Source organism: Typopeltis vanoorti, chromosome 12, assembly GCF_054136105.1.
Source record: "Typopeltis vanoorti isolate ZY-2024b chromosome 12, IOZ_Tvanoo_1.0, whole genome shotgun sequence".
NCBI classification, from domain to species: Eukaryota; Metazoa; Arthropoda; class Arachnida; order Uropygi; family Thelyphonidae; genus Typopeltis; species Typopeltis vanoorti.
In genome coordinates this window covers 93,960,939-93,985,542 of record NC_143560.1, presented here as the reverse complement: position 1 = coordinate 93,985,542, position 24,604 = coordinate 93,960,939, and the positions used below count along the sequence as shown (strand labels likewise).

Here is a 24,604-nt window from a genome sequence, read left to right as displayed (position 1 = left end):
CTTTATGCGGATGATGTTATACTTCTAAATAAATCCGCTACAAGTCTGCAAGATTCTCTGACTAAATTGAATAGCTGTTGTAATAGATATGGTATGAAGGTCAGCAATAAAAAGACAAAGACAATGAAAATAGGCAGAATCATTGAAAATGTCAACTGTGTTGTGAATGGAGAACCTGTGGAACAAGTAAAACATTTCAGCTACTTAGGCACAATTTTTACTGAAAATGGTAAATTAAATATAGAAATAGACAACAGAATCAGCAAAGCTGGTATGGCAGGAAGTCAAATGAATAAATTCATATGGAATAAGAAAGAAATTAGTCGGAACACTAAATTAGCTGTATACAAGACAGTGTTCAAACCAGTTTTAACTTATGGATCTGAGAGCTGGGTCAGAAGTAAAACACTTGACCAAAGACTAGAGACCACAGATATGAGAGTCCTGAGAAAGATTAGAGGCGTGAACAGATGGCATCAATGGCAATATCATATTAAAAATGAGAATATTAGGAAAGAACTTGACATTGTCAGCATCCAGGAATGCGTTAGCAGAGCTAATCTCAGGTGGTATTGTCACTTAAATAGAATGTGAGAGGAAAGATTAGCAAAACAAGTGTTCTCTGCCAGGTTGGCAGGAAAGCGACCCAGAGGAAGACCAAGATATAGGTGGATTGATACAATACAAAGTGCTTTAGACGATAGAAATATAAGATCTGATAATGTTGGAGTCTTGACAAATAACAGACTGATTTGGAGGAAAATTGTAGATAGAGTCAGTAATGATGCATATTTTTCATGTAGTACTGTCATATCCTGTACACCCCTTGAGGGTACATGGCAGGAATTTGATGATGATGATGATGATGAATTTTATTATGAAACAAGCAGAATTTATAACAGTCCTTCATTTTGCTATCTTTAATGCACTGAGATAAATTTACTTAATCATCTTCAATAATATAGTGGTGATTTGCACTTCTCTCGTAATTGACAACATAACAGGTTTTTAAAATATTTGTCTAGATAGATACAAATATATACTACAAACATTTTTAAAACTTTACAGCTCATGCAAAATTATAATTAGTCTAATATCTAATCTAAATATTTATTTCATTCTAAGCAACACTTCAGGAGCCTAAAGATGAATTACATCTCATTGTCTTCTCCTGCAACATTGGGATGTAATTTAACTTTATAAATACCATGTTATTAACTTTTTAGGTTTAAATTTAATTCACTTATTTTAATTTGTGGGATATCTGAATTTTAATACACATATCCTTCATTTCTGATATGTTTTATAATTCTTAACTTGGAACAAGTTGCATGTTCTTTGTTTCTGAAAGCTATTTGAGAAAATTTACTTAATATTTTCATATAATACAAATTAAATGGAGGTGTTTTTTTTTTTCATTATGGAATTAAATCTGCTTTTCATTTATTGATATCAGAATCCAAGCAAGCCTCACTTTAATCACTACCTGTTTGAGACTCTGAGCCTGTCTATTCGGATTGTTTGTAGAAACAACAATAAGGCTGTAACGACATTTGAGGAGGCACTTTTTCCTGTATTTCAGGATATTCTGCATCAAGATATACAAGGTAAGAGAGTTCCATATTTGTGTGCAGATTCATGCACTTGAACTGACTTCCTTTTTTTCCTGTGTTTTAATAAATACATTTTTGTCATCATATAGAAATTATCCTAATTGACCTAACAACATGATAGCTTTTGAAATTAAATCTTTCAAAATGAGTAACTATGAATAAATGATGTTAAGCCTGAAGGATTAACATCATTTATTATGCATTTAATAATTGAATTGCAGTCTAATTGTGAATATTTTTTTATATTCATAATTCCTTTTGTAGAATAGAAATAGAAAAATAAATAAATAAAAGCTTTCATTCACACAGAGTAAAGAAATCATTGACCACCTTAAAACTTTCTCACACCTCTATACTGAATGGAATTTGAAAACAGTGCAGGTTGAAAAGAGAAACTACATCCACTTCACCAACCAAGCTGATAAAGAAGTAATTGTTTTTCCTTGAATGCTGGTGTGCTAATAAAATTTATTGCATTGCAAAAATTTCATGCAGTTAAAATAACAGGAGTTATAGGAAAAGTAGAGTTAAGACAAAGCACTCTAAACCTCTACTATTTTAAGTAATATACTAAAAAAAATAAATTAACAACTCCAATAAAAATGCTACCACAGTATAAAGTATTCATGCATTGCTTGGAAAGATGTTAATGGACACCATAGTGTGGCAAACAAACAGTCATAGCACCTACCTTAATAAGATGTAGGACCTTCTTTCGCTGCAATGAGTGCAGCAAGAAAGTTGCATTTCTTATAAGTGAACTCTTGGGTGGTGTGTAAAGTGGAAGAAAGAGACTATAAAGGCTTCAATGTGATGTTGTTGAAAGGTTATAGAAATAGAGAATATTATAAATCATAAATAGAGAATTTTAAGATTACCAAGTGTAATAACAGAAATATAAAGAACAAAAAGAATTAATGATACTAACTCACATTTTCATAATTTCATGGTTGTCATATAAACAAGGGAGAGCACTAACTTTGCAGATTTTCTGTCTTACTGTCAAACCTGATCACTGAAGATAATGATTAGGTTCAATAGGGTTGCAATCAGGGCTCTCTGTAGGCCAGTCAAGTGTCCACAAGCCATGCAATTACAGTAGTAACCTTATGATGTAATGCATCGTTTTGCTTTGAGACAGTGGTCAGTTTTGTAGAAATGCCACAAAGTAGGAAGCATTGCATTTTCCAGAATGTTCAGATACTTCTTGGAGTTCAGTGTTCATGGCACCACATACAGAGATCCAAGGCCAAGCCAGGAAAATTAATACCATACTATCACACTACCACCACCACCTTTGAATTTCGTAGGTTGAGTTATGTACTCTAGTAAGATTCTGGTCATGACTTGGATTCTTATAACTAGGATACTTGCTCGTGTTTGGGATTCTATATTAAATACTTATCAAGGAAAGTACACAAAAAAAAAAAAAACTGTGCAGTACACATGCATAGAGCAATGCACATGGATATACTTGGAGTAAAGAGAGAGAGAGAGGTGTGTGTGTATGTGTTTTCCTCTGTAGGTCAGTTTAACTTTGGCTAGGTGGCATTTTTGCATTCACATAGTATGACTTGGTAGCTCAGAGGTTAGTCATCTCATGAAAAATCAGATATGAGCCAAAATCAGATATGATTTTGTGTTTCAGTGATTTTATTTTTCTGTTTACTGTGTTTAAATAAATTTGTGCATTGTAACAGAAGATCCTCTGTTGATTTTATTCTACTCAATATAGTTGGTCACTTCTTATTTCAAATCCTCTTAACACTTGGTCTTGACCAGTCTTATGGCATCTCTATTAACAATAGCATAATGACTCTGTTTGTGTGAATTGGTGTACATTTTTATGTTGAGAGGACATGGTGTTAGTAATGAACAGTTTATCTATCAGTACCAGCTTTTGTTATTAGCCCTGTCATTTTCTCTTTCCTCTCAAAAGAATTTTTCATGTAATCTAAAACGAGCTTTCCATTTTTGTAACGTTAGTTATTCCCCCCCCCCATAATTTAAATTCTTATTTATCTTGCATATTACTATACCTTCCATAGGCTCATAGGCACAAATAAGTCTTGCTGTTCAGTTTCCCCATAAATTTCTCCAAACTGATCTTTTAAGATCAGTGAAGAGGTGTTCATGTTTAGTGTGAATACTCTGTAGCTACTCTTTCATTGTCCTCATCCCTAGTGCCTGGGTAAATCATTTTATGCATTTTTAAAGGATCTTTCCTGGTTTTGTCTTCTTTTTCTTAGCATCAGTTTACAATGTGGTACCTATAATTTTTCTGCTAGTTTTACTGTTCTTTTATTATGTTTCTTATGTTGATAGTGTGTATCTTCAGTTTACAGTAACTGCTTTTCACTATTCCTTTTGGTACTTATGAAAATAGTAGAGATTCGACTTGTATAACCACCAGTATCCCAGCCAGCATGGTAACAGATTATACTTGCCCATCATGTGTATGTAGTTTTGGACAGTATAGAATAAAAATTAAATTAGTTAAGTCCCGAGTCACACTTCATCCTTGTTCATTCAATGGACACATCAAAAAGGTGAGAATTGAATACTGGCTCAGAAAAACCATTTCATTCTGCATTCTTTATGGACTATGTGAACGTATCTTCTAGTTATCCAGCTATGATCCTTAAGTGATCCTAGAGTGTTTTTTGTGGCATGGAATTGAATTCATTTTTTATGAATTGGATATGAAAATGGTTAGTTTACTTACACGTTCTGGATAATGTTGTACTTCTTGGTGTTATGTAGTGATATGCTGTGACCTATTCTAACAAATAAATCCCTCCTATCACAATGCAAAGCCCACTGTGGCTTGGTTTAGATATCAAAAGCATGTCTTTGATGAACTAGTCATCTCATAATTCGTCATCTGAACAAATTTACTTATAGGCTTTTTATGTCCTGTTCCCACTCTGCAGATGAGGTTGATCTTTCCATTTCAGTCTTGGACGTCCACAATCTCCTCTTCCTGTAGGTTTATATTATAGTGCTAGTTTAGGAATCCTATTGTTATTCATTCTTTCTCTGTGCTGTAGCCAATTTTGCTGGTATTCTTGTATGATGTGTTTTGTATCTAATTGTTCTCTTAATTCTATGTTTTTCTTTTTATCTAATCTGGTGAGTCCCAGGAGAGGTCTTAGAAACTTCACCTGTGCTGCTTCTAGTCTTTCTGTTTCTTTGTTTTAGAATTCAAGTTTCAATATTGCATAATCTTAAATGAGTTTCTTTAGTCATGTTTTCAAATTTTCTTTTAATTATTCCATTCATTCTATTGCAAATTTGTAGTCTTTCTTCCAGTTGTGAATCATTACTGTATTGCAAGATTATATTTCCTAGATAATTGAATTCCATTATTTGTTCTATTATTTTATTGTTAAGCATAATTTTGACATTTTGAATGGTGTTTCCATACATTGCCGTAGCTTTTCGTTTGTTTTCAGAGATTTTCATTTGACTTTTTTTTTTTTTTTTTTGCTATTTCATTTAGATGGTTAGTTGCCATTTGGAGTTTATCTTCTGAATTTGAAATTAGTACTTCATCATCTGCATAAAGTATTGTATTTAGCTGTATATTATTTGTTAGTTGTTTTCCATTCTTTTAGGCTTCTGTTTATATAAATGTTGAATAGAATTGGAGATAAGCCACAGCCTTGTCTTTACTCCTTTATTTATAGTTATAGGTTCTGATAATGTTACATCTGCAGATTTGATGCAAATTTTTGTTTCTCTGTATAGACTTTTTATTGCTTTAATTAACTGTGGAGGTATTTTATCGTCTTGTAATATTTTCCAGAGTAGATTTCTGTTCAAGTTATATGCTTTTTCGTAGTCAATAAATAGAAGAAAAGTGGGAAGGTTAAATTCTTTTCTTCTATGATCCGTTGCATTGTGAAAGAGGCATCTGTGCATCCTCTCCCTCTTCTAAAACTGCACTGTTCTTCTTCTAAATAATTTTCTGTACATTTAATTAGTCTGTTCTTTAAGGTATTTGCATATAGTTTAGATGCTGTTATTAAGAGCGTAGCATTAATGTTATTAATAAGTTAATAACATTAACTTATTAATGTTATTAATAAGTTAATGTTATTAATAAGTATTGCTGTTATTAATGCTTCTGTAATTTCCACATTTGTCCTTGGGACTTTTTTTGAGAATAATTATTACTACTCCAGTTTCCCACTCTTTTGGGATCATTTGGTATTTCCAAATATTATTGAAGAGTTTAAGTAGGTTTTCTTTTAAGCTATTGTCTGCATATTTAAAGAGCTCAACACATATTTCATCCAGTCCCAGGCTTTTTCTGTTTCTTGATTTCATTAAATTAATTTTTTTAATTCTTCCATTACTATTTCCACAATATTTTATAGTGTTCTATCCAATCCTCTGGAAATTAAATTATTTCTTAATAATCTAATTTTGGGGTCTAGTGATATCCTGCTTTAATGATTTAACATATTTACTCCAATCTTCTCTGTGTATACTTCTGGAAAGCTTTCTGACTTCAGCCTGTAGTTTCTTATATTGTATGCAGTCAGCAATATTTTTACTCTGCAGATATATTTTAAAAGCCTGTTTTTTCCCTTTCAATTAGTTCCTTTAAGTCATCATTCCAAGTTCTTAGCCATTTTTTGTTTTTCCTTAATTTGTAACCTAAACTTTCTTCTGCAGCTTTTAGTATAGTTTCCTTTATGTTATTCCAGTCCGTTTCAATATTGTTTGTGGTTGGTTTTATTTTATCTCTTATTCTGCTTTTATATAGTTTCTAACACTCTTTAAACTGTCTATTAGATGTTGATGCTTTATCTTTTTTTCTTTAAGTATGTGGTTCTTTTTATGAATTCAAATCTGCTTTCAACTAACACGTGATCACTATCAATTTTGCTCCATTTTTCAACAAAATCTCCCTTAAGACTAATACATTTATTCCAGTGATGTTCCAGTGCCATTATCCCATCCCTGTAGTGGTTCTCAGTAAAATCTGCAAAATACCCCTCTACAGTTGCAATCACCTCTTGATTCAAAGAAAAACGATGACCAGCGAGGAAGAGTTTTAGTTTTGGGAAGAGATAGAAGTCAGAGAGAGCCAAATTTGGGGAATAGGGTGGATGTTCCAACAATTCATAGTGCAGATCCCTTTATTTTCCCATTGCCAAATCACCTTTGTGGGCAGGTGCATTGTCCTGATGAAAGATGATTTTTTCCTTCTGCAAACCGGGTCTTTTCTCACGAATTTTTTTGTCTAGTTTGGTTAAAAGATCAGAATAATATTCCTCGGTTATTGTTTTACCCTTTTCAAGATAATTAATAAACAAAATGCCTTTAGCATCCCAAAACACCGATGTCATGACCTTTCCTGGTGATGGAACCAACTTTGTCTTTTCTGGTGATGAACCAGAGAAGACAAAGTGGTGAATGGCTTCTGTCCACTGTTTTGACTGCTATTTGGATTCTGGTGTGTAATGGTGAATGCAAGTCTCATCCATAGTAATAAATTGATGCACAAAATCAGTTTTATTCTTGTTAAAACGCTCCAAGCACTGGTCAGAGATTTTCATGGTAGTGAGCGGTTTTGAGCTGCATTAAGCAAGTGTGGCACCCATGTTGTGCAAAGCTTTTTCATTTGCAATTCTTCATGCAAAATATATCCTGCACGTTCTTTTGAAATGGCTATAGTCTCAGCAATTTCACACACTTTGACTCGCTGGTCATTCAATACCATATCATGCACTTGATCAATGATTTCTGGTGTTGTTACACTTTTCGGACAACCTTCACATGGATCATCTTTAAAGCTGGCAGTCCATTTCTTAATTGTCGAAAATGAAGGAATGCCCATAAACTTTTATGAACTTCGAATGAATTTCTTTTGGCGTTAAACCTTCTTTTACAAAGAATTTTATAACTGCACGATACTCAGTTTTATCCATTTCAAGGGATATAGACAATACGTGCTTCAGACAGCTGTATAAAACAAACTACTTGATGGAATGACTTGCAAGTTCATATGGGTGCTTATGACAGATGCACCAACTTAGGAAAAAAAAATGAAAAAAACTTACTGATTGTGTTGCCATCTATGGTCAAGGCTGATTTATTTATTTAGCGTATGGCTCACACATGAAAAGTTACATTACATTAATCCTTAATATATATGGACATAGTAATAGACATATGTACAATAAGAAGACATAATACAATCATAAAAGAGACATTCGAGAATCAAGAATAGGCTACAACTCAATGTCTAGGTTGATTATCCAGTCGACTGCACTTGGTGTAGCATGGATGAAGGCTGACAGGTTTCCACTGTATGCACATAGGACACATTCTGCTATAATATGATTAATTGTCTGGCAGGGTGATCCACAGTCGCACCTGGGTGAGGCAATCATGCCCCATTTGTAAAGGTGGTCTGCACATCTGCCTTGGTTGGTGTGGATTCGGTTAAGGGCAGACCAAGTTTACCGAGGTAGGTCAAAACCCGAAGTTATCTGTGTTGGGTTCACTAATTCATGGAAGATCCCTGTTGAAGTGTTACACCAGGACTCTTTCCACTTCTCCTTCATGTTGAAGCTTGTCTCTGCAAGATTTTGAGGCTGAGAACTTTTCAGACTACTCTCGTATTATTGATTTAGTTCCTCTTGCTTCCCATGTGTACTTATGTATATTTTTATGCCTGAAGAAAGTATTGCTGATTTTTAATTTGTTAAATATGCAAAATTCTCTTAATAAAATTCCATAGTTATTGATTAGTGTCCTTGCCCATTTTGCTTAATTTGAGTCTCAGGTCTGAGTTAGTCCCGAGAGGGTGGGAGGAGAGGAAAATAGTGTTCCATTGCATAAAGGAGGCTCCAAGATTGCTGTTGCAAATTACCGACCAATCAGCATATCAGGAGTTGTTGTCAAGGTTTTGGAGAAAGTAGTCAAGAGAAAAATGTAGGAATGGGTAGATGATAATGGGATACTGTATGGGGGACAGTATGGTTTTGTGAAGGTGGATCATGCCTCAGTAATTTGCTCACGTTTTTTAACACAGTGATGGCTGAACTGGATAAGGGGTAACGGGTTTACAGTGATACTGCTGGACCTTGCTAAGGCCTTACAGGATACCACATGGAATTCTAATCAGTGAATTGTGGCATATTGGGATAGATACAGGGTTGGTGAGACGGATAGATTGGTGGTTTATGGAGAGATATCAGAGAGTAGTTTATTCAGGAGTAGAGTCCAAAAGAAGGCCTGTGACTAGTGGTGCTGCAGGTTCTGTTCTTGGACCACTGCTGTTTAATTCGTTCATTAACGATATAGGGAAAGATCTGAGAGGAATTGTTCATTTATTTGCTGATGATGCAAAGTTGGGTACAGCAACAGTGAATCCACATGATGTCAAAATTTTGCAGGATGATTTGGATAGATTGGAAGACTGGACTAAGGAGAATGGATGCCAATTTAATGTGGCAAAGTGTAAGGTTATGCATTTTGGAGTGAAAAGAATAGCAGCAGTATATCACATTGATGGAACTGTACTCCAGGAGATTGACGAGGCCAGGGATTCGGGAGTGTTGGTGGACAGGGAGTTGAAGTTTAGGGGACACATTGCAAAAGTGGCTAAATCAGTTTATCGGTTACTGAAGAATACTTTGACGAGCAGAGAAAAGCAAGTTATTGTTCCTCTTTATCGAGCCTTGATAAGATCCCATCTTGACTACTTTGCCCAGATCTGGGCACCGCAGTTTCTTCTTGATGGGGAGAAGGTAGAGAGGATCCAAAGGCGAGTGACCAAGATGATAGCTGATCTATGGAATGAGCCTTATGAGAACAGGTTGAAGATCCGTGGGTTGCAGAAATTGGTTGATAGGCAGAAGAGGGGGTGATATGATTGAGACATTCAAATTATTGAAGGGTTTTTACAAGATTAATTCCTCTGAATTAATTTTTCAGAACAGCCTGGTGGTGAGAGAACTAGGGGCCATCCATGGAAACTGGCAAAAGAGTGTGGTTAGCAGGGGTGTTAGAGCTAGGTTTTTTTGCTTGGAGAGTGGTGAATGAGTGGAATAAGCTGCCAGTGTCTGTTGTGAGTGTGTTCAAGGCAAAGTATGATAGATACTGTGTGGATGCTGAATAGTTGTTCTGAACATGATGTTTAGAGCCTCTCTCGATGAGCCTAAGGACTCCTTGGAGTTGCCCGTAATAATAATTACTGATTCTCCCTTTGATGCAGCGCATCCTGTTATTGGGTTACTTCCCACTCTAGCGTTGAAATCTCCCATCAAGATTTCAAATCAAGAAATCTCCTATCAAAACGAAGCAACAATCAAGATTTTTGCTTCGTTTTTATTTGTTTCATCAATACATTCCTGAAGTTTTCTGTAAAATTCTTGTCTCCTCCTCTTTTCCATCTGCTGGTGCATAAATTCCAAAAATATTGAATGCTTGATTCATAATTTTCATTATAACTTTGATTATTCTGTCTGATACCCAAGTATAATCCAAAATTTTGTTTTTCCATTTTTTATTAATCCAGATTGAAGCTCATTTGTTTTCTGGAACTCCAGAGAAAATCATGACATAATCTTCCAGAATTTGGGATCCCTTCTTTTTCTTTTTTTTTGTCTCAGTTATTGCTGCTATATCAATGTTTCTATTTTTTAGTTCTCTGTTTTGCTTGTTAAGTTTGTGTGTGATTCCACGGACATTCAAAGTAGCTATTTTTAAATTTTCAAAGAGAAGTGCCTGTCCATTAGCCCAGTCAATTCTGATTAAATTCATCCTATTTTCTTCTTCAGAGCTTTATGAGTAATTGTAAATTTCCCCTGGATAGGCCACCAACCTTTCATAGGGTGAGTTCAGTGGTGAGGCTGCTACCTTAAGGTCTCCGAACCTGCCTTCTGGAGGGAGAGCAGACTCCCACTGCATGAGATGGAAGAAAATGGCGTAATAGGGAAGATTCACCCCTAGCCCTCAACTACTGTAATAGCATTGGTGGGGGGGGGGGGGGTAACCAGAAAGAAAGAGGAGTAGGGACCAGTCTACAGATAATATACAGGTGTATGTTATGTGAAGTAAGGCATGGTCCAGCATTAGGTACCTCAGGTTCGCCGCTCCAGTGCTCACTTTAGTGAGTACTGGAGCGGCGAATAGGATGGGTTTAATCGGAATTGACTAGGCTTTAAGTAAAAATTGAAAAGGCTATTTTCAATTAACAAAGAATATAAACATAAAAGAAACTTGTTATCCCTTCATTTACTATCAATGTCTGTTAACCCTAAACCCTTTAGTAATGAAGTATATAACTGATAAATATGAATTTAGCTTTTTTCTTTTGTATTCTGTCTTTTGATAGAGATAGAATACAAAAGAAAAAAGTTATCATAGCATCACATAAAAAGTGTCTCATAGTTCTTAATCCAAAATCAAAAGACATGACGAAAAAAAAATTACTTGGTTTTCAATATATGATGTTTAGAGGAATCTTTGCCAAAACTCTAATATCCGTATCCAAAAGAAGCATGCAAATCAAAACCTTGTAACTTTATGAAAATGTACATATTTATCTGTTAAATCAACCAGCAGTTGACTTGAAGATGCCATAAGGCATCTGAAATCAATAAAAAAAAATGAATTATATACAGAGTGAGTCAATACCTTTGTCATAAACTTGAAAGGCATCTTCTACTTCTCACATTTCTGAAAAAGAACTCTTTGTAGTTTCATGATAGTAAACCACCAGAATCACATGCATGACATGTCTGGAGTGGCATACAGTCTAATGGGTTTACCCTATGCTAGTAGCAGTTGATGTTTGGGCCAGTGTGTTTCTAAGTCATACATGCCAGTTATATGATGTGCATTTTGTAGAGGAAGGCGAATTTCTTTACTGAATTCGCTGACATGCACTTTTATTATGGGTGTGCCAATGAAAATGCATGTGAAGCTTGTCAGCTTTATCAAAATGCTTTCCTTAGTCATAGAATTCCATGCTCTGGAATAATTTGTTTTTATTGTTGCCATTATGAGCATAGTACAATTTTTGCATTATGAAATGAAAGAGAGGGAATGAATTGTAAGGGTACTGCAAACTGAGAAAAAGTCCAGTAGCACATGGAAGATTGCAGTAGAAGGTGTTGTGTATCCCAACCAGTTATATGATAGATCCTTGGTGAAAATTGGCTTTACTCATATTTTGTGGATTCAAGCACTTTTACTAGATGATGTTCACATGGGATGGTATTTTCAGTTATCACTACAGTTCCATTGCGGGCCAATCAGAATCCAGTTGCAGATATCTTTGGAGACAGATTTAATAGGACTGTATGTTATGCCAAACAGACTTATAGAACCACTGTACCTCAATTTCTTGCAAAACGTAAAAAAAAATAGCTTTTATGATGTGTTTGCTTGGTGAGGGCACATTCCATTCATGTAGAGAAAAAAAGGTATTCGTACATGATAAAGCTCATATTTCATATTTCATTTGTGATGCCTAAGGTTACTTGATCAAAGGTTTCCTGAAAGATGAATTGGTCAAGATGTGGCCAGTTACATGGCCTCTTCAGTGACCTAACCTAAATCCTGTAGATTTTTGTTGGTAGGGCCATTTGAAATTATCAGTGTACTTTATCCCACTGTGGACTGTTGATGAACTGCAGAAATGTATTGAACATGCATGCACAGATATCAGACCAGCCAATAACCAGTGTGAAGTACATTTATCCTACAGTGTTTCTTTTGGCAGTTACTGAAGGATTTATGCTGATTTCTTGACATTTTGCCTTCTATCTGCATTGTAGGTTATCAGAGTTCTGCCATTATAAAAAAGACCTTAAAGTGCTGTTCTTGTGCCAATAAGACATAAACCAACTGATTGACCAACCACTACAAAGTACTGTACCCTCTGAAATGCACGTTTCCAGACCCATGTTTGTTAGTACTTTTCATTTAAGTTTGAGATATAGAATATGCCTTGAAAGTTAACGCTAGAAGTGTGATATTTTGTTTATAAACACTGAGTGTTTACAATTTATCAGTTGGATCACCATTAGTCTTTAAGTCTATTTTAACAGAACAAATTATATTAAGTTGTTAATTTACTTGTGGTTTTGTTTTTCCAGTGAAGTACTAAAAATTAAAGATGGCGAGAAATTATATTCTTGGCTTAATCCTTCATCCAAGCAAACAAAGTTTGCATGTGAAATAACTTCATGACTGGGCTACTTGTATATAGAGGTTAATGACTTCACATCACTTGCCTTAGTATGCAAAGCACATATCCTTTGTTCTGCAAAGTTTGTTTGCTTACACTTGGATAAAGATTAAGCCAAGAATATAATTTCTTGGCATCTTTAATTTATAGTGTAACCAAGTGAAAAAAAACTTTCAACGTCTATCTTTAATCCAGAGTTTTTTTACTAATAAGTTGTGACACCTTTTGAGCTTGTATATAGAAATATGACTTCTGCATTACCTCAACCTTGGCATCACTTCTGGGTAGTGACCCTTCACTTAATGCATAGCATTATACATGTCCATAAGGACATGCGCTTTGCATTATGGGATACTATGGCAAGTGATATGAAGCCATTAGCCTCTCTATATATATATATATATGTTGAATCACTTCAAAGAGCCTAATACACTTTCTGAAATAGATGTTGAAAGGTTATTCTACTTAATTATGCTATAAATTGAAGATGCCAAGAAATTATAAACAAAGTTTGTGCTTGAAGTAACGTCACGACTGGGCAACAACTCGTATATAGAGGCTAATGACTTCACATCACTTACCTTAGTCTTCCATAATGCAAAGCACGTATCCTTACTGATATTTTGTGCATTGTGGGAAGGGTCACTACCTAGAACTGATTTCAACCTTTATTGAGGTCTCGTCAGTGGGAGCAAGACCCAGAAGTGATATACCAAGGGTGAAGTAATGCAGAAGTCATATTTCCATATACAAGTAGCCCAAAGGTGTTGCACCTTATTTACTATACTCTGGATTAGACTTCTGCATTACTTCAACTTTGGTATCACGTCTGGGTCTGGTTCCCACTAATGAGACCTCAATAAAGGTCGAAAATGGTTGGGTAGTGATCCCATAATGCAAAACATTATACATGTCCATAAGGACATGTACTTTGCATTATGGGATACTAAGGCAAGTGATATGAAGTCATTGGCCTCTATATATGAGCAGCCCAGTTGTGACGTGACTTCATGCACAAAACTTGTTTGCTTGCACTTGGATAAAGGATTAAACCAAGAATATAATTTCTTGGCATCTATTGCTTCTTTAATTTATGGTATAACTAAGTGAAAATGCTTTTAACACAAGTATTAAAATTCAAGAATTCTTCTATTTCTCAGTGGTTCATTGAGATATAAAATAAGTCAGTGCTTAAATCTCCATTTGGAAATTCACCCATGTACTTATGTGAAACTGCATTATATTCGAGGTCACATTCATGTTTAGTGTTAAAATATTGCACCTAATCTTTTCCCTCATTTGCCTGCTCTTAAGATGAGCATATATATATATATATATATATATATAAATGATTAAGGAAAAAGAGTAAACCTTTTGATCTGTTTCTCGAACAGAACAAGTGGAGATTGTAGTTCTTGAAGGAAGCAGCATGGGGAAGGCTGTTTCAAAGAATTGAGGTCAGTGGGATGAAAGACATTGGTTTGGCTCTTCTAAGTTTGACTGTAGATATTAACTAGCACCAGTTTGTGCAATCCCTTGTGCACAGAATTGAGATATATGGGCTTAATAGAAAATGGAGGAATAGTGGTGGTGATTTCAAGAACAGCAACTGTGAAGAAACAGACACATTATGAATACTTCATTAACTTGAAGCTCAAGTTTATGCCTGATTTTTTATTAGCAATATCAGAAATAAAAATTGTCAAGAAATATGTATATAGGACTGGTTTGGTGAAATGTCTTTCCTGATTAACATCCCCGACCTGCTTTGGATCCTAATCGAGATGTCTGTGCCTCCTAATTCACCATTTTGGTATGTTCATTTATGACTGAGTATAACTTGTGAAATGATGGAAATATTTTGGCCTTAATTTAACAAGTGAAATGTACAATTTCACATGATAAATATTTTATCATGTTCATTTTTACAAGTTTTTCTTTAGGAAATTATGCATAAATAAATGTCTATGTTTGCATGATTACTGTGAATCTGTTTGTATGTAATAATTTAATTGCAAAACTTTGTTAAACTAATGTGATGCATGAAATATGATATTGTGTAATTGCTTGTCCATATATGGCAATTTTGAAAGATGCATGAAATGTGACGTCCTCCTCATGTCCAGATGTTGATCCATGACCATATATGGAATTTTTGAGAAACACGTGCATGCGTACAACATGAAGTCTGGGCCTTTATAAGCTCTAGCATCGAGAGGAACTTTGCCTTGGAGTTTTCACCTTCTCCTACCTGGGTCCACCACCATGTGAGGTCCACTGTCCCTCATCGAAAGAGGAGTGTCTTACATCCTGAGGTTCTTAGAGTCCAGTTCATTCCCTGGGTCCACTGTCATGAGAAGTTTGATGTGTATTGTCAAAATGCCTTTTTAGAAGAGAGCTGCCATGTCACTAAATTAAGGATTCAAGAGGGTACAAAATTATTGATGGCTCAGACAAAGAAAAAATTTGACTGGCGATTAAGAACGAGCCAGCAGAAAGAAAGAAAGAAAGGGAGCACCATTGTGTGGACAAAAGAATCGTGTAATGGACAGTGCTGAATGAGAGTATTGTAAAGACTACAATACTCTCATTGTAAGTACTTAGTATGCGATAATTCTGAACTAATTCACATCACGTGTGTCTCTGTTCATAGTCAATTGTGATGATGTGAATAATTATGATAAGATTGTGTAAGTTAATATTATAAGAGTAAGAAGGGTGCTGTGTGAGGTAGCATAAGTTTTTTTTTATATTGAGCCTATACACAAGAGGTTGGTTGATCAACCTATAGTACATTAGTACCTTGTATGGGTAATAATGAGTTAAGCTCATTCAAGGTGTGCTTTATATTCAAATTGTATAAGAATGACTAGCAGGATTCATTTAATTATATTTAGGTTTTTAGAGTAGAGGTGCAGGAGAACTAAACCTAATATAGCAACAGGAATTGTGATCCGATTGTATAAATGTGGTAAAGTGGATCAAACAGTGTAATAAGAATTCTTAATTTAATTAAATGGTTTGTGAATGACACATTGGACTGATTTTGTCAATGTGCTATCCTTAAAAATATTTGAACATGCATAAGATTAAGTAATGAAATGTTGAGTACCAATCTTAGATCAAGTGATTAAGATCAATCCACTACTGAATTATAGTAAAGATTAACTTTAGCGGGCAATAATAACAATATTGGTTTTGTCTTCTATTTAGAATCTTACAAACTTGCACTCATTAGGTAGTCTAACAAATGGCGGCAGCCTACAATTAAGGCAGTCGACACTTGACATTTAAATTTAAAGCCTGTATGAAATAAAATGGAAGATGAAACAGGAAGATTGCAAACCTTGAGACTAAACAGCAGAAACCAAAAAAAAACATGAATTTCAACCAGGAAGCACATGATGAAGTTGTGTGCAAAGATGGAAAAATAAGAACCTCATAGTGAATATAAAAAAAGAAGAAATGAACAAGACAAAAACAAGTGTTACTAAATTTTATAAGAAAGGAGTAGTTATATAATCAACAATAAAATTAAAGATAAACATAGCTACTTCTTCCTTTCCCCGAAAAGTATTGTCTAAATATAATATCATATAAAATTAAATATCACCCTTGTTCTTTTAGAGATGTTTCTGCCATAAGCTTACAGGTTGTGCCATTATGCGATGATCATCACTAGGAACACCTGTTTTCACTGATGATGACCTGTAATTTTCAAGTCAAAACATATGGCCGTTGAATAAATATTCACTCCTTTCCTTTTGTTGTCATGTGAATTTATCTTTCCACATTGTATGTCAGCTTGTTAGAGATTTAACCAGCATCAGAAATTAATTTTATACCAAAAAAAAAAAGTGTTGGGAAAATTGGGAGAGAGAAAAAAAGCAAAGTAAATAATGATTAGGAAAGCATTTCCTATGCCACCACATTCTTGTTAATAGGAATTGGGATTCACTCCATGTGATTGTTCTCTGATTCCCAAATGCTGCTTTTGCTCGGGCTATCTCAGTCTGTTTATTTTTGCTGAACAGTGTTCTTACTGCTTGGTTTCTGTTTAGGACATGAACTAGCCATTGCTAATACCTTGTTCAAACAAAGATATTATTCATAAATATACATGGAGACATAAAATCATCATGTAGCCATTTCCTTTATCCAACTCAGCTGTTATTACTGTATTATAAAAAGTTAGTAAATTACTAAGGCATGACTGACCCTTCACAAAGAAGCCAATGTTGGCTCTCATATAGTATCATATTTTTATCTACCCATTCTTGAATTCTCATTTTTACCAATTTTTTAATACTTTTACCACCATGCCTGGGATATTGATTGGTCTATAATTTGCTACTGTAGTCTTAGAACCTCCCTTATGCAAAGGAATAATTTTGTCCTCTTTCCACTCCCTTGGAACTCTACCAGAGCTGAGACTTAAATTAAAGAGCATAGTCAAATGCATTGCCAATTCCCTTGCACATTCTCACATAACCCTAGCTGATATCCCATCTAATCCCACAGCTGTATTTAAATTGAGATTCTGCAATATTCTAAGAACCTCCAGTTCATCCATCTATCTCTATTCTCACATTAGTGTCTGCCACATAAGTTAAAGCAGTAAACTATGAAATATTGTTACGTGACACCTCCAGAGAGTCCCAAGACTTTATCAAGGGAGGGCACCTACTCTACAATTCTGTCTCTGCCCCTGCCATCGACCTCCGACCAGCACTACCAGTATTTTTACAGACAATCACAAACATCCATGCCCACGGCATGATTTGAACTTGCAGCCTTTTGGCTGGAGAGCAGATACTCTAATCACTTGACCAACCAGGCCAGTGCCCTTGCAAAGTGGTCACTCAGTAACTCAACTGTTTTATCTGTTTCTGTCTCCTCATAACCATCATCACTCAATAAGGTTAATTTTCCATGGTCATTTTTCCTCTTACTTGCCACATAATGAAAGAACTTTGGAATTTCCTTTCGCCTGCTTGGCTAAATTCTTCTCATAATCTGATTTTGCTTTCTTTGCCATGCTAGTCACCATTCTTGTCTGAATTTTGTACTCTTCATGAGTTTGCTGGTCACCGTTCTCTTTATATACCTTCCACAGCATTTTGTTCTTCTGCAGCTCATGCTTAATGATATTACTCACCCATCTAACTTCTACCCAATTAATCCTCCTTACCCGAGGTATGCAATTTAAATCAGAAATTCTTTCTCTCCATATATGGAAAGGCAGAATCGAGTGTTCAAGTGTGGTCCCCTTAGTTTCTTGGGGATGTGGGAGCGGTGGAGAGGATTCAGAGGCAGTGACCAAGATAGTGAGTGGCTGTGGAATGTGCTCTATGAGGATAGATTGAAGGTGTGTGGATTGCAGAAGTTGATTGATAGGAGAAAAAGAGGGGATACGATAGAAACATTTAAGTTGCTTAAAGGATTTTATAGGATAGATGCAGGGGAAATGTTTCCATGTGGCTAGAGGGACCAGAACAAGGAGTTGAATAAAGGTGTGGTCAGTATGGGTGTGAGGACTAGACCTTTTGCTTGGAGAGTGGTGAATGAGTGGAATGGATTGCCAGAGTCAGTTGTGAGTGCTTTTTCTGTTAATGGGTTCAAGGAGAGGTATGATAGTTTGTGCGTATAGATTGGATCTCCTGTGATGTGTCTTCGGACTCCATGGAGATGTGCATATAATAATAAAAGAAGTTGGCTGCAAACGTCAGAACATCTTGGTAGACACATGACAAACTAGCATTACTGGGGGGGGGGAGTCAAATTGTCCGAAGAATACAGATTAAATCATCATCAAATTCCTGATATGTACAGGATATGATAGTACTACATGAAAAATTACATCATTACTAACTTCCTATCTACAATTTTCCTTCAAATTAGTCTGTTACCTGTCAAGACGCCAACATTATCAGATCTTATATTTCTATCTTCTAAGGCACTTTTTACTGTATCAATCCACCTATATCTTGGTCTTCTTCTGGGTCTTTTTCCTGCCAACCTGGGAAAGAATGCTTGTTTTGCATCTTTCCTCTCCCATTCTGTTTAAGTAACCATACCACCTAAGATTAGCTCTGCTAACACATTCCTGGATGACATTGCCATTGATGCCATCTGTTCATGCCCCTAATCTTTCTCAAGACTCTCATCTGTGGTCTCTAGTCTTTGATCAAGTGTTTTATTTCTAACCTAGCTCTCAGATCCATAAGTTAAAATTGGTTTGAACACTGTCCTGGGCAGACACATTTAAGAATGTAGAAGATATCATGCTTGCAACACATTTTGGAAATTTAGAAATGGAAGAGAAGAATGCTGTAAGAGGAGGAATCAAGTGATTACTACTATGAATGCTCCTTTGGGGGAGTCCAAGAACTCTTCAAGGGAGATCCCATTTAGATGCTGATATTTAAATATATTTTTTTCTTGAACACATTTACAGAAGATGCACTCACAAAATCTAACAGTAGCCTATTCCGTGCACGTGCACTACACACTAGTCACAATATGTGAAGAACATAGACCTCATGTACTTCTTGACCATGGGATGATAGCGAGTTCTACATTCATTAGCTATAAGCTGCAAAAATCTTCTCACTAATCCATACTGTAAGAACTTCTGATATTCAGACTTTGAAGACCACATTTATTCAATCTGTTCTTGTATATACGGTTTCATAGGCTAGCGATTATTATGAAAGACTTCCAGGGAGTTGGAACAGGGGAGGCCACATGTTACATGGACCAGTCTATGATATTGTTCTTGAATTCATTCACACTCTCCAATGTTGTATGTGCACACACAACATCCAATGGCAGTCCAATCATGCACAACTCAATGGGAGGATAAATCTAGATCTCACCCCCATCTTAGCGACATTCATTATCAATTTCCAAGGATGCCCTCTTGTCCTTTCCTCACTTTTCATAAAATAAAAAAAAAAAAATCCATCAACTGAAATCCTGTATGACCCTTTCAGAAATTTGTAAGTCTCAATCATATCACCTCTCTTTCTCCTGTTTGCTAGTGCCTGCAGTCTACAAATTCTCAATCTGTTTTCATAAGCAATATTCCACAATCCTGATATCATTTTTAACATTCTCCTTTGCACTCTTCACTGTATCAGGATCACAAAAGAGACCAGACCTGTGCACAGTAGTCCTTTACAAGGTCTTATCAAGGCCTCGTAAAGAAGTAAAATGACATTCTTATCTTTACATATCAAAGTTCGTTTCAGCATTGCAATTATCTTTCAAGTTGAACTGACACCATCTATTTTCCTACGCTCACAATTTCAGTCTATTCAAATTTGCATTCTGCAAGCACTGCATATCAGCAGCATTCCTGATTACCCTACCTATCTTTGCATCATCAGCAAATAGCTGTGTGTGTGTTGCCTATGAGATCCTTCACAATGTCATTAATGTACAGATTGAGTAACAGTGGACCAAGTAAGGACTGATCCTTGTGGTACACCACTGGTTATATTAAATTTTGCTAACTCACATTCCTCTGTATACCACTTTTTGATATGTCAATCAGCTATCCTCTTATCCATACTAATATGTTATAATCCAAACTCATATTCTCCAATTTATGTAACAATCTTCCATGCTGTATTCTGTCAAAAGCCTTAGCAAAATCCAAAAGTATCATGGTATATTCATTTCCTTGTCTAGCTCAGTGGTAACATTATTATAGAATGTGAGCAAGTTGCTAAAACATGATCTTCCCCATGCTATTCATTGCAAAGTAGAGATTCTCTGTCAACCCATTTCTGAATGCAAGACCTAAACAACTTTTCCAAAATCTTCACCACCACTCCTGAGATACTAATTGGTCAATAGTTGGATAAGCCCAGTCTTTACACCACCCATATGCAATGGGATAACCATACATTCTTTCCACTCCTGTGGAATCTTCCCTCTTCTGAGACTCGAATTATGTAGCCTGGCTAAAGCATTAGTCAGTTCAGCAGAATATTCTTTTAGCACCTATGCTGATGTCCCATCAGCCACTATTGCTAAATTCTTTTTCTGCAACGGCTCTAACACTTCTAAATTTGTCTAAATAGGAAGACAGCTGAAATGATCCACCAGTGAAGAAGTAGCAGTCAATCAGCAATGTTGCATACACCAGGTTCATAGTTTTTAGTAAAATGGGCACATCTTGGTTACTTATTGGTGGATCATTTCAGCTGTCTTCCTATCTTCTTGGAACTCGGGTGACATGGTCTTATTCAAAAGTCAATAGTTGGTCTTGTGAAGTGGAAGAATAATATCATTATTCCTGTAAGTTAGTATTTTCCAAGCTTTCAGTCTTCAGTAATTCCCCAGCAACAATAGCACATAAACCCAAGACCCATATTTTCCAGTTTTTGATGTCTTTTGTAACGAATTCTGCATTGCCCCCTCTCCCAACCAGCCATTTTTCTTTTTTCTGTTATTCTTTCCAGTTTAGGTATTTTCTTTTTCCTTTCAGGATGCATGTCAAAGATATCCTTTGAATTTCTCCTTTGTATGTTCTCAGTACATGTCCACTTTTTATTTCGCTGGTGATCCTTTTTTGCCCTGTCTGTTTATATAACTCATTTGTTATGTGTCAGTGGTGTTCAACCTTTTTTACTACGCGAGCTACTTTTCTATAAAAAGTTATTCGGCGATCTACTCTCTTATATAGATCACGTTCCCCCAACCTAATATCTGATTATGTACAAATAAACAACTAAAAAAAAATACACAACTAAAAACTTTATTTGTATATTTAAAAATTTATTTATTACTTTTAATTATTTTAATACAAAAAAAAAAAAATATTGGAATAAAATATTTATTTCTCTATTTTGGAAAACCAAAGTTAGAAAAAACAACAGATTGATTACAAACTCGCAGGGGTTACAGGAAATGCTGGCTGATTTAAAAAAAAAAAAAAAGAAGTTAATGTAAAATTTGACATTGTTGTGGCCAATCGCAGACAATCATCCAAATGATCATTTGTAATTTGGTTTCTTAATTGATTTTTTATAATGGTCATATTTGAAAAAGCGGATTCTGACAAGTATGTCGATCCGAAACACGACAGAATTTTTTGCACAATCAGTTAATATTGGGAATTTTTCATGTGCATACTTCAATGACTTCATTGTTTATTGATTTTAAATGTAAACTATTCTGAATGTTTATTATCTCAAGTTCTACTTCAGCTTGGTTTATATCAAACAGCCCACTAATTTTATTTGAAATTTCTGTGATGATTCAAGTTTTCTTGAAATGGATTATTGATAAAAGATACAATCATTTCAGTTTTATTAAAATCTTTAAATCTTGAATTTATTTCTTCCTCGACTAATTTTATTTCAAGAATAAATTCTTTTAAATCATAGCGAAGAATTTCTTGATTTTGTTCAAAAAATTTTAATAAATATAGGAGATGTCTAAATTCGTGGTCATTGTTGTTATTGTTGTTATTATTTGACATCTCCAGGGAGTCCAAAGACTCATCGAGGGAGAGTGTGCCAACAGCATCGAACAAAAGCCCCCTTCCAACTACTAACCACACTCAAACTTACTTAACTGAGCCATTAGTAGCAGAGGCTCTACCAATCGACCAACCTTTGCCGGCAAAAAAATTTTATCTCTGCCTTGTAACTCTAAATTTAAATTGCTTAATTTCGTACAGAAATTACTAAAAATGATAAGTGTAACAACCATCTTTTATCACTCAATTTTGGATAAATATCTCCTTTTTCATCAAGAAAATTTTTTATGTCATTAATTAATACAAGAAATCTTTCTAAAAATTGACTTCTGCTGAGCCAGCGAACATTATCGTACAACAGAAGTTCCCTATCATCATCATCTGCCTGTAATTTAAATAACCGCCATTGCAGGGCTTTTCCTCGAACAGAATTTACAATTTTAAATGTAATATCCCAAACATCTTTTGTGTTTAATCTTTTACTACACAGTACTTGTTGGTGAATAATACAATAGTACGTTAAAAAATCTGGTTATTTGTCATCATTTTTACATAATGAAATGAAGCCTGATTTATTACCTATCATTGCAGGAGCACCATCGGTAGTAATAGACACAAGTTTAAAAATGGAAAGTTTGTGTTGTTTCACAAATTCATCAAATGCCGAAAAAATGTCTTCTCCCCTAGTCCTTCCCAATAATGGTATAATTTTCAAAAGTTCTTCTTTACTTCATTGAAATACCATAACTGAGCAATATCAGTGAAGTCGTTTGATTCATCAAATTGTAATGAAAACGCAACACACTGGTGAATGTTTGACATTAACTTGGTCTGGAAACTTTTCTCTGGCAATTGGAACTCTTCCTTTCGGCAATTTGAAACCTTGTCTGCAGCCTAGAAGTAGTCTCTCTCTAGCGACGTCTTGAACCAAGAAGCTCCTTTCTGGAAGCGGGAAACTCCTCTCTCAAGCAACATGGATCCAGGCAATCTCTCTGAGGGCAACTCTGGACTGGGCAGCCTCCTCTCTGACAGCAATTCTGGAACCGGGACCCCTTCTGCTTGCTTCAGTCCCTTTTTATTCGGCCTCCTCTGAGACCTCGCATGAATTTTGGCAACCCCCAAAGAATCGGTACGAGTCTTTCATCTTAAGTTTCAAGTTCGGCACGCCTTTTGTTCTTCTCCGCTTTCTTTTGATTGTAAGTTGCCAGCCATCGGAAAGTTGTTTGAACTCTTTCTGACTGACTTCGGAGATGTTTACACTTAGAGCCTGCAAGCCTTTCTCATACATACAAGTTTCAATAACAATCTTTCTAATGCCGCCATGTACAGCTTTGGCAACAAAAACATTGCCTTTGTTTTTAACACTCTAACATATTCTTATTAAAGCAGTATATACAGTTAGCTTCAAAAGAGTTATTTACAAAAACATCTAATACAAACTATACCGAGACAAACAAAGTTAATTTTTTTTGCAACATTCACATAGGACTTAACCTAATTAAAAATTGATGTAATGTGCTTTGGAATATTTAATATTTAAGCTACAATTGAGTTTTTACACTTTGCTTATAATTGTATTCACTCGGCTTGCTGTTTGACTTCCACTGATCCAAATTAATTCATTTACTCAGACTTATAAGAAAATTACTGATTTGACAATTTTAACAAAAAATAAATTAACAATAGCAATATACTTAAAGCGAATTAAAAATAATACAAAATAATGATAAATAAAATATTATGTTTTCAGTTTTAATTAAATTTGTAAGTAAGGAGGAATACACGAGATCGACCAAAAATCGCTCCGTGATTGACTGGTTGAACACCCCTGTTATATGTCATATGGCCAAAATATTTTTAATATTTTACATTTACCCAAACACTTTGTTTTAAAACTATTTAATTTTGTTTCTTCTTTCATTTTCAGTTTCCATGTTGCTGATCCATACAGTAAGGTGGCTTTGCATTGCTATTTTGGGATATTTGGATGATTACTATACATTATTCAATCTTCCTCAAATTATTATTTGCCTTTTTCTGTCCTTAGTGTTGTATTCTTGTCACTTCCACCTTCAGTATCAGTATTAATTCCTAAGTATATAAACTTTTCTGTTTAGTCAATTTCTTTGTTAATTTCTACTTTTTCAGCTGCCTTATACAATGCTTCTGATTTTGTTTGCATACTTATCTCAAACCATTAGATATTTGCTGTGCAATAACACAACTTTATAAAAAATCTTTCTAGTTACTGACAGACTATTTCTTCTCTAGTTTTTACAT

The 24,604-nt window shown here is 35.1% G+C and overlaps 1 protein-coding gene across 1 annotated transcript in view; it reads left to right on the top strand.

Annotated features, from left to right (window-relative positions):
* The window catches only part of Cse1 (chromosome segregation 1), a 439,186-nt gene that overhangs the window by 332,578 nt on the left and 82,004 nt on the right, over positions 1–24,604 (top strand). Inside the window, exon 18 of the mRNA XM_090402147.1 lies at positions 1,457–1,607. Within this exon, the coding sequence (XP_090258273.1) occupies positions 1,457–1,607 (151 nt within the window). The remainder of the gene's footprint in view (positions 1–1,456; positions 1,608–24,604) is intronic.